This window comes from Globicephala melas, chromosome 2 (assembly GCF_963455315.2).
Source record: "Globicephala melas chromosome 2, mGloMel1.2, whole genome shotgun sequence".
Taxonomy (NCBI): domain Eukaryota; kingdom Metazoa; phylum Chordata; class Mammalia; order Artiodactyla; family Delphinidae; genus Globicephala; species Globicephala melas.
This window is the reverse complement of record NC_083315.2, coordinates 89917963-89928890: the sequence shown is the minus strand read 5'-3', so window position 1 is coordinate 89928890 and position 10928 is coordinate 89917963. Positions and strand designations below refer to the sequence as shown.

The following is a 10928-nucleotide window of genomic DNA, read 5'->3' as shown; positions in this document are numbered from 1 at the left end:
ACATTATTTATCTGTGATTATACTGCCTTTCCAATTATATGAATATATTTATATCCATACTTGATATCATAAATCTTTTTATGGAGATTTTTTATAAATAGGAACTTTTATAACTAATTTTAAAAATTTTAGAACAGTTTTAGAAGTACAGAAAACCTGTAAAAATACTACAGAGTTCCAGAGTTCCATTAGATAGGGTTATGAGTTTTGGGGAGGAAAACCACAGAGTGCTACTTCCATCACATCCTATCAAAGGTACATGCTAACAACATGACTTACCACTGTTGTTAACCTCGATCATCTGATTTAAGGAATTGACTTTTACCTCAATTAGTTTAAAGCCTAATCCAGAACCATCTACAGGAGAGCACTTATACACTGTCTTCATGATATCTGGGTTGGGTTTGTTAGTAGAGGGAAGAACTCAAAGAGGTAGCCATCAAAACAGATAAAAAAATTTTTCTCCCTGGGGGAGGAGTGGAAAGAGGATTGTTTTTCAAGCTTCAGCCCTGCCACTTACTAGATGTATGACTTTGGGCAAGTTACTTCCACATCTGTAAAATGGAATCATGGTACCAAATAGTTCTTTTAAGCATCTGATAAAAAAAAGTATGTGAATGTGTTTTGTACAATATTATACTTCTACATGCTAGAATCCCACATAAAAATGAAAACACTTTTGGAAAGATCATCTGAAACATCTTAAGCAGTTTAACGTCACTTTATAGTTTCAACTGCTGGCTAAGCAAAGCAAAGTCAATATGAAATTGATAGACGAGGATTTCCCAGTTTTGCCTTGCTCCCTTCTGCCAAGGTCTGCTTGTCCTTTGAGACTGGAGGGGATTTCTTAGATCTTATGAAGCCAGAGCAAAGGGCTCAAGTTTGATGTGGATTAAATATTAATAATTTTGGTGTTTTTTTCCCGTATTTGTGAGAGAGAAATCATCCCTCTTTCAGGGTGCAATAATTCTTCCAGGCTACTCTAGGACTATTAGGCAAGAAACTTTATTTTTGAAATGGACAGGAGACATAGAATAATTATTCAAAGATAACAAGTCTACTTACTTCAAAATCATACCACTCTGATTTGAATGAAAATACCAAAGTTCTTGCGTTTGGTTGGTTTATGTTCGTTCTTGAACCTGAGGTCTGAAAAATAAACCAACTCCATCTTCTCCTTAAACAGGATAGAGCCAAATAACTTTTAAAACTTCTATGCGAAAGGTGTTTAAAAAAAAAACTTTTATGCGAGGACAAATATGCAGAAAACACAAAAGAGGTGAGGGCTTTTTCTGCATCACTGTAATTAATGCCGAACATATAGCAACAGTTAGCCTGGTATAATGCAAAGAGCAATGATGTTAGAGACCAATGACCCGAATTCAAGCCTAATTCTGTCTCAAACAAGATATGGGATTTTGAGAAAGTTTCTGGTACATCTTTGTGTCTTGGATTCCTCATCTGTAAAACTGTGTTGCTGAGACGATAATATGAGACTAAGTATGCAAAAACAATTTGTAAGAGAGCTACTATATCTAACCCAGACCGTGCTTGCTGTCAGTAACAGCATAAGTTATCATTCATTGTGGGCAGCTTCTGGACTTTCTACTTGGAAGCCCAGTTCAAGGCAAAAGCAGCAGTGAGTTTAGGAACAGGGGCTCATACATTCTGAAGTTCTTTCCATTAGTGAAAGCAGTAACCTTGGAGACCAGGCTGGTACCACCTCTTTCAGTCATAAAACTTAGTTTCTCTTGCTTTCCCCCGTAATGTTTGGGGCACCACAATTTCATGGTATTTTTCTTTCTTGTTATTGTTTTCTTTCCACATCGTTAGCACAAGCAAGAAAACCTACTGAAGCAAATACAAAATCTAGTCGCCCCTTCTGCCCGCAGCTCACCTAAGTTTTCCTTACATAGCGGTCGCAACCTCAGATGTCCTCAAAAGCAAAAACTCTCACGAGGGCCATGGCATGGTAGGCACTCCCTTGACCATGGGTCAAGGGGATTGAGCAGGTAAAAGCCGAAGGGGCTCCAGTTCAGGTATACAAGTACTAACCCAGACCGCCAAAATCATCACAACACTCTTCCAGACAGAGATAACCCTCGCGAGATAAGACTGCTAAGAGCGAGAAAAGCCCACTTTCTCGCGAGAAGAGGGGGCGTTGGCGGAAACTAGGAAATGGCCCCCTTGGCGACCCAGACCCAGCCAATGGGCGGGGCCAGAGTTAAATCCACCCCCTTCCGGCTCTTTTCCCCGCCCCCTAACCCTGAAGTGTTGGACCTGGGGTTCGGGCAGCTGGGTTCTCCTGGTTCCGCCCAGCTGGTGCGGGGTCTAGTTCAGCGCCTGCGGAACGCGCTGTGGCAGGATTTGAAGGGGGGGGCGGGGAGGGGCCTGCGGCTTGCGGCCCCGCCCCCTTCTCCGGCTCGCGGGCGGGCGAATCGGCCCGCCTCCGGCTTCAGCCGGCCCTGGGGCCGTGTACCCCAGGCAACTCAGCCACCTCGGCCTGAGCGTCTGCCTGCAGGCGTCGGCGCCGAGGCATCGGGGTACAGCCTGGTTCGGCCCCATGGTGGGTTTCGGGGCGAACAGGCGGGCCGGCCGCCTGCCTTCCTTCGTGTTGGTGGTCCTGCTGGTGGTGATCGCGGTCCTCGCCTTCAACTACTGGAGAATCTCCTCCCGCCACGTCCTGCTTCAGGAGGAGGTGGCCGAGCTGCAGGGCCAGGTCCAGCGCACCGAGGTGGCTCGCGGGCGCCTGGAGAAGCGCAATTCGGACCTGCTGCTCTTGGTGGACTCGCACAAGAAACAGATTGACCAGAAAGAGGCCGATTACGGCCGGCTCAGCAGCCGGCTGCAGGCCAGGGAGGGCCTCGGGAAAAGATGCGAGGATGACAAGGTAAGGACGAGCCCTCTCCCCTCAACCCCCAGTTTTTTTCAGCTCCGCGGTGGGGGTGTTCGCCCAGCCGTGGCTGCCTTATGCCTTCCAGAATTGAAGCCTCGGGGGCTCCCCTTACCGCTAACAACCCTATTTCTGTCGGACTTTAACCGGTTTAATCACTGCCACATTTTCCAGTCCCTGCCAGATGAAACTGGCTGTAAGTTTTGGTTCTCAAGAGTGGCCTGTGTGTGGATGCCGCCTCTTCTCCAAGCTCAGCTGCTGAGCTGGCAGTAGTAATCGTCTGGCCTATGTGGTCGGCCGCCTTACGTTTACAGATACACAAATCTGGAGGCTGCCGGATTTGGTGTGTTACCTTATCCTTTATTCCGTGCACACTGATTATTATTAATTAATTTATTTAAAGGATGGGGCCTCCTCTAACTCCTCTATTTACGATGGTCACCATGTATTTTTAAAAGAAGTCTGAGTTTTCTTACATCTCTATAGGGCTATGTATTAAGCAAAGAGTCGGATATTACTGCCTTTTTTGTGATGAAAATGTTATGATGGGCTCTGGAGCCATATGTGAGCCACTTGTGACTTGGACATAGATAATCCAAAATTATGTACTCAGTTTGAATGGTTAGTGAAATTAGCCGAAAAGGTAGAACCTAGAAATAAGTTCTAAGCAACAGAATCTCATGTCATTGTCCTGATTGATCTTGAAAGGAAATAAAAATGAAATTTTGTATGCCTGACTATTAGGGTTGGTGTTGGAAGGCCATACTAAGTTTAAATTTTAAAAGTTTAAAGCTAGACTGTAATTAGACCCACCGCTGAATAGTCTTTGTTCTCATCAGCATATTGGGAACTATGTTATTAACTTATGACCTATGCAACTTCTGTTGATTTACCACAGTAAATTTCTGGGTGGGATAAGTAGATGCCTTTCTTTCTGGACCCTCTTTTGGTAGTCTTCACACTTTTTTGTGTGTGTTCCTATTATAAGTTTTTATTTTGTATATTAAAATCATTTGTAGTAAGTCATTATAAATTAAAATCTCCTGAGCTCCCAACTTCCTTATTGTCACCGACCTTTACCTTGTTTCTTATTTCATGAAGGTTGAAGCCCTCAGGTAAGTGCTTTTCTATGACCTACACCTTCACCATAACAGACAGCTTCTGAGAGGGGCAAGAGCTCAGCAAACTTACAAACATACTACATACTGAACTCTACAGACTGAAAAATTCTCTTGGGTGGAATAGGCAGAAATCCATGAAATTTTGTAGTATTAAAACAAGGTCTTCAGTCTTGGAATGGTTAGGCATACTATTCAAATTCTCTCCAATCTGGAAAGAAAGATAAGTCTTTTTTAGTAATTTATACTCAGGATTCCATTTCTTCCATCTACTGGACTGTAATTATCAGTTTCTTTCAGTAGGTTTTCACTTTTACCTTCAACCATATGTAGGTGTTTGCTGTTCTAAAATTTTTTTATTCTTCCATATACTCCCTTCTCCCAATCAACCAATGTCTTTTTTTTTTTTTTTTTTTTGCGGTACGCGGGCCTCTCACTGTTGTGGCCTTTCCCGTTGCGGAGCACAGGCTCCGGATGCGCAGGCTCAGCGGCCATGGCTCACGGGCCCAGCCGCTCCGCGGCACGTGGGATCCTCCTGGACCGGGGCACGAACCCGTGTCCCCTGCATTGGCAGGCGGACTGTCAACCACTGCGCCACCAGGGAAGCCCCAACCAATGTCTTTTTAAATTTTCACTGCTAAACTTCGGTTATGGGTGGTCTATAAATGTTTCATCTATTTCTTTTTTCATCCCCATCCTAATTTTTTTATTCTGTATGCCATCCTTCTTTCCTTCTCTTTTCTGAAGCTATTCTCTTGAAGGTCACAGGTGTCAGTCTTCCTGGTCAAATCCAAAAAAACATTTTTATTCTCATTCTATTTAATTTCTCAGTAATTGATTGTCTCTAGCTTTTTGGAAACTATCTCCTTTCTTGCTTCTGTATCATTGAACTCTCTGGCTTTGCTTCCTGCCTTCTTCACTATATTCTTTGATGGATTTTTTTTTCCCCCCTCCAACAGTGTAATAGTAATGGACTTTATTCTTGGGCCTTTGCTTTCCCCTTACAGCAGTATTTCTCAAGGTGGTGTTAAACAGAATGCTGTCCTAGAAATTGTTTGTAGATGGTCAGGAGAAAAGCCTTCTTGGAATTCATAATGCCTGCTAGCATATAAAGGCTCTGAGAAATGTATTAGTAAAGAAGCCTATTTAATTTTGTTTAACTTAGTCTCTATCAGTTAATTTGATCACCGACTACTGTTTTCATGGCCTACTTGTTACCATGGTACAGAAAAATGTAGCAAAGCACACTAGTTTGGGAAATGTTGCCCCAGGTATCTTAACTATTGTTTGGCTAATATTCTATGCAGCTGGCTCACAAATCTGTACCTCTTCTTTGCATGTCAATTTTATATTTTGAACTAGCTATAGCATCTTCGTTGGAGAACTTGTGAGTGTATGTTCCTGGGGTTAATGAGGAGGCTTTGAGTTACTAATAGAAAGGGCTGTCTTGGTCTAGATGAACTATAGATGAAATTTGTCTTTCAGAGGTGTTTCCTTTTTTCCTGCTACTCCCTCAATAGCTAAGAGGAGGGATTTATTTTCTATAAATGATCTAAAATCCCTTTGGGTGGTGATAGTGTTGAAGTAAATTTGACAATTAAAAGTGTCTTCCATTTTGAAATAGACTTGTTTTAATGTTTAATCATTAATGTAGTCTCTTTAAAGTAAAGGCTCTCTCTGCCTTTCAGGGTTTTTACCTATAGTACACACTGGTGCTGGCCCCCTCAATAATCATTTATACCCCCTTTGTTTGGTATATATCCTTCTCTGTGACTCAGGGGTAAGTCCTGATTGGTTTAAACTGATTATGGTAATTTCATTATTCCCAGTGATTAGTTTAGGAAGGGGCTGGCTAGTGAGTCATGAAGGGAAGTTTCCTTGCTCCTTAAAAGAGTCATACTTGCACCTCTGTGGTTATCTTACCCCAAATCAAAAATCTCCAGTCTAATCATAAGAAAGCATCAGACAAACTCATATTCAGGGACATTCTACAAAGTACCTGAGCAGTACTCTTCAAAATGAAGAGATGGTCTCTTCTGCCAGATAGTGTTGCTTCTGCACGTGATACCTGAAATTGAGGCAACCGGAGTGCCACGAGAGTTAGCTAAGGAATGGCTGAGGCACTGAAGATGGCAGAGTGGGGTGTTACAATAGAATATTGGCACTCGTTATGTGAGATAAAAAAATTTCCATATTGTTTAAGCCAGTCAAGTTGAGAGTTCCTTAGCTGCAGCCTAAGTAAGGTATCCTGACTGTTAATATTCTCATTGTCACCGTAGTGTCTGAGATGTAGGTTAAATCTTATGTGTCCCCAGGGCAATGTGGGCAGTGACCTCAAATCTGCACGTGGTTTTGGGGTTCCTCAAGGGTCTTTATCTTAAGTATCAACAGTGGTGTTTGGTTGCCTGACTAGGTACTTGCTTCACAGTTTTTTGGAGACCAGGATCTTATGGCGGCATCACCTCCCTATATACCCTTTCCCCCTCCACTCCATAGATGTTCCACACCAAAAATCCCTTTGCCCTGATGAGCTAGCTGCCTTAGGTATGATGTGTTTTGAGGGGGTGTTGGCAAGGCAGTCCTTGCTCCGGCTACCATTTTTTTTTTAACTGTTATTTTAGAACATTTTAGATCTATGGAATTATTGCAAAGATAGTACAGTTTCCTCATACCCCACACCTAATTTCCCCTGTTATTAATATCCTACATTAATATGGTGCATTTGTCATAATTAATAAATCGCTATTGATACATTATTAATAACAAGTCCATACTTTATTTTGATTTTCTCAGTTTTTCTCTAACGCCCTTTTTCTGTTCCAGGATCCCATCCAGGGTTCCACAGTACATTTAGTTGTCATGTCTCTTTAGTCTTCTTTTAGTTGTGACAGTTTTTCAGACTTTGTTTTTTATGATATTGAAAGTTTTGAGGCTCACTGGTCAGGTGTTTTGTAGAATGTCCCTCAGTTGGGATTTGTTTGATGCTTTTCTCAGGATTAGACTCAGGTAATGGTTTTGGGGAGGAAGACCACAGAGATAAAGTGCCATACTCATCGTATCAGGGGAACATCTCTCAAAATGACTTATCACTAGATGTTAACCTTGATCACCTGGCTTGAGGTAGTGTTTGTCAGGTTTCTCCACTGTAAAGTTACTCTCTTTTTCTCCTTTTCCATGCTGTACTCTTTGGAAGGAAGTTACTATGTGCACTTAATGAATTGGGAGTTATGATCTATCTCCTTAAGGGCAGAATATCTATATAAATTACTTGGAATTCTTCTGCATATAAATTACTTGGACCTTTATCTCTTCTCCCTTATTTATTTATTCAGTCATTTATTTATATCAGTATGGATTCATGGATATTTATTTTATACTTTAGGTTATAATCCAGTGCTACTTTATTTTGTTGCTCAAATCATTCCAACTTTGGCCATTGGGAGCTCTTTCATTTGCCTCCTGTATCCCTCTGACATAATACCCCATCATTGTGACAAACCCCTACTTTCTGGCACTACAAGATGCTTCTGGCTTATCTTATATACTTCCTGCCCCAATCCTAGACTCCTTCTCCACGGAGCCCTAGTTCCTTTTATTGGAAAATGGTATTAGAGACCAAAGTCTAGGTGCTAGGTGTACTCATTGCAACTGTCAGGCTATCTTTGGGAATATAGGAATCCCTGCTCCACAGGAATCGGAAAGGTGACATTGGACATCTTCTAATTTATTATTCTATCCTGCCATTTTCAGTCTGTTATCTGGGCTGTTAGAACACAGAAATTCTTTAAGGGAGCTTGGAATTGTCCATGGAAGTGAGAAATAAGCTCCACTTCTTTGGGATTCCCCCCACATTTACCTTATTTTTTTGCCTTCCTCCCTAAGGATTTTCAGCCTAGAGGGATGTATTAGTTGGTTACGGCTGCCGTACAAAATACTACAGACTGGTTGGCTAACAACAACAGAAGTTTATGTTCTGATGTAACATAAACTCTGATGGAGTCTAGAAGTCCAAGGTTGAAGTACCAGCAGGTTGGTTTCTTCTAGAGCCCCTCTCCTTGGCTTGCAGATGGCCACCTTCTTGCTGCTTTTTCATCTCATGGTTGTCCTTCTGTGCTCCTGCATCCCTGGGGTCTCTTCCTCTTCTTATAAGGACACCAGTCGTATTGGATTACAGTCCCACCCTAATGGCCTCATTTTAACTTAATTACCTCTTTAAAGACCTTATTTCCAAATAGGTTTCATTCTGAGGTACTGGGCGTTGAGACTTCAGTATATGGGTTTTGGAGGAATACAGTTCAGCCCATAACAAGGGGGAATCAGTGACACACACACTGCTTTTTCTTTCTTCTTTCTGCGAGAAAGACCCTTTCTTCTATTTCCTAGGTGTTGGTTATTTCTCTTTTCCTAACTTGAATTCTTCCTGCCTGTATCTTGTACCAAAGTTATGTGATCCAGGTGGGCCAAGTCAAGCTCTTGATAAATAAAAGAAGCTGTTAGAATGTAGAAAAAGACCTTACCAAAACTGTTGTTTTATTACAGATGAAAATAAAAGTCAGTTTTTAGGTTTGAAGCTGAACAGTAAATGACCTCTTTTTCCCTTTAACAACCATAATCCTCCTTGATGGCAGTAATATATTGTACCTTTGCTTGAATAGGGGAAAGGTCATGTGCCAGAAAGGAGGGTGGGTAGCATATTACTTTTTTTTTTCCAAAAAAATCCTCGTTGCATTTGTGTGTGTACACAACACTCATACACATACCAAATAAGTATATGTAAAAACCCTAGCACAGAGTAGATGTTCATTACCATGGTTTCAAATCCTGGCCTGCCATTTGCTATGTGTAGAACCCCGGGCAAATCACTTAACTTCTCTGTGCCTTGGTTCTGCATCTGTAAAATAAGGACAGTAATAGTTAGCTCTCTCACTCTTGTGAAGTTTAAGTGAATAAATTCTTTTAAATGTTTAGAACAATGCCTACCACATAGTAAAAAAAAAAAAAGAAATGTTTAATAAGTGTTATGTTAGCTATTACTATTCTACAACCTCTTCCTTATTTCTGTCCTGACTTCTTTCCAGGATGGGATTCTGTCTGGGTTCCTGCTTAAGATCCGTCCCAGCTCTAGCCAGCCTGCCTCACCCTTTGCTCCTGGTTGTCTGACTCCACCCCTGCCACCTTTCCTGGTCCACTTCTAATTAGGCTTAGTTAACTCCTCTCATACTTGTCTCAGCTGACTCCCTGAAGCCTGCCTATCCCTCTGTAATTTGAAGATCAGCCTTGTACAGTTCTTTAATATGCTGCACATGAAAATTCCTACCTTTGCCTCTGCCTCCCCCATCATAATCTGGCCAAATTCTAGCTGTTGTTTAATTGCTACCTCAAATTATTCATAAGCCATACAAAACTCATACCTCCTCTCCAAACTATATATCCCTTTCCTACCTTCTTGGTCTTTATAAAGCTCATGCAACTATTATTAAGGTGGAGGTTAGAAATTTTGGTGTCATCTTTGATTCCTTCAGCATCTCATATTCAGTGAAGGTGCAGAGGAGTTACTTGATCAGATTGAGTTTATAAAAACATCACTCTGGTTGCAGAATAGAGAATTGATTGGAAAGGAAGCAGGAGCTTCCTAACTAGCCTCCTTGCCCTGGACTCTATTTCTTTCAGTTAGTTCTCCCCCTTAATCAAACCTGATCTTCCTCAAACCTTACTTTCAGAGTAGTTGTATCACTCACTGTGCCAAATCAGAATTCTGCTGTCTAACCTTTAAGGTCTTCCATGGAGTGCCTCCATCTACCTTCGTCTCCCAGTCTCCTGACCCAAACTGTGTTCCAGACATGTTGCTTTGCTTACCTTTGTCTCCCCACCTGCCTTTCTGTGTCATATTAATTTCTGTTTCTGTACCTTTGTTCCTGTTAATGACTTATCTCTTGCCTCTTTTCTGTTTCTCTGTTATACTAATCTTTTGGTACTTCGACCATGAAGCCCTCTGGGACTTCTGACCTGGAGTATGCTTTTTTTTTTTTTTCTTTGTACACAAGTAACATTTATTGTTTGAGCCACACTAATTTATTTTGTTTTTCATTTTTAACTAATAGTTTCTTAGGTGTTGACTTTGTCTTCTCAACAAAATCTTAAGTTGCTTGAGGAAGGACCATATTTTTAAAATTTTCCAATAATCTCTTGATAGTCCTTAGTGCTGATACAAAGTGTTATGGGTTACTGGATTAGAGTGGACCCTAATCCAATTTCTTGTGTCCTTATAAGAAGAGGAAATTTGGATACATAAAGAAATACAGGGAAAAAAAATAAAGAAATACAGGGAAGAAGGCCATGTGGAGATGGAGGCCTTGACTGGAGTGATGCATTTATAAGGTAAGGAATGCCAAGGATTGTCAGCAACTGCTAGAAGCTAAGAAAGAGGCAAGGAAGGATCCTCCTTTAGGGCCTTCAAATAGAAAGCATGGCCCTACAGACAACTTAATTTTGGACTTTTAGCCTCCAGAATTGTGAGAGAAAATTTTTGGTTGTTTTAGTCACTGGGTTTGTGGTACGTTGTTATAATGGCTCTAGAACAGCGGTCCCCAACCTTTTTGGCACTAGGGGCCGCATTCGTGGAAGACAGTTTTTCCACAGACGGGAGGGGGGCGGGGTATGGTTCAGGCGGTAATGTGAGCGTGCAGAGCAGGAGATGAAGCTTCGCTTGCTCACCCGCCGCTCACCTGCTGTGTGGCCTGGTTCCTAACAGGCCGTGGACAAGTAATGGTCCGTGCCCCGGGGGTTGGGGACCCCTGCTGTAGAAAACTAATATAAGGTTCAATTAAGATCTCTGGCGGACTTATAAAAGTTATTTTATTTTTTTGTAGCAACTGACAAGCTGTTTCTAAAATGTATATGGAAGTGCAAATAACCTA

At 41.7% G+C, this 10928-nt stretch overlaps 1 protein-coding gene across 2 annotated transcripts in view; it reads left to right on the top strand.

The window, feature by feature from the left end:
* Positions 1-2251: 2251 nt before the first annotated feature.
* The window catches only part of GOLM2 (golgi membrane protein 2), a 111426-nt gene continuing 102749 nt past the window's right edge, over positions 2252-10928 (top strand). Inside the window, exon 1 of one of the 2 annotated variants that reach the window (XM_030842684.2) lies at positions 2252-2890. In XM_030842684.2, the coding sequence (XP_030698544.1) occupies positions 2564-2890 (327 nt within the window). In that variant the 5' untranslated portion in view covers positions 2252-2563. The remainder of the gene's footprint in view (positions 2891-10928) is intronic. The other variant, XM_030842685.3, reaches the window with a different exon arrangement.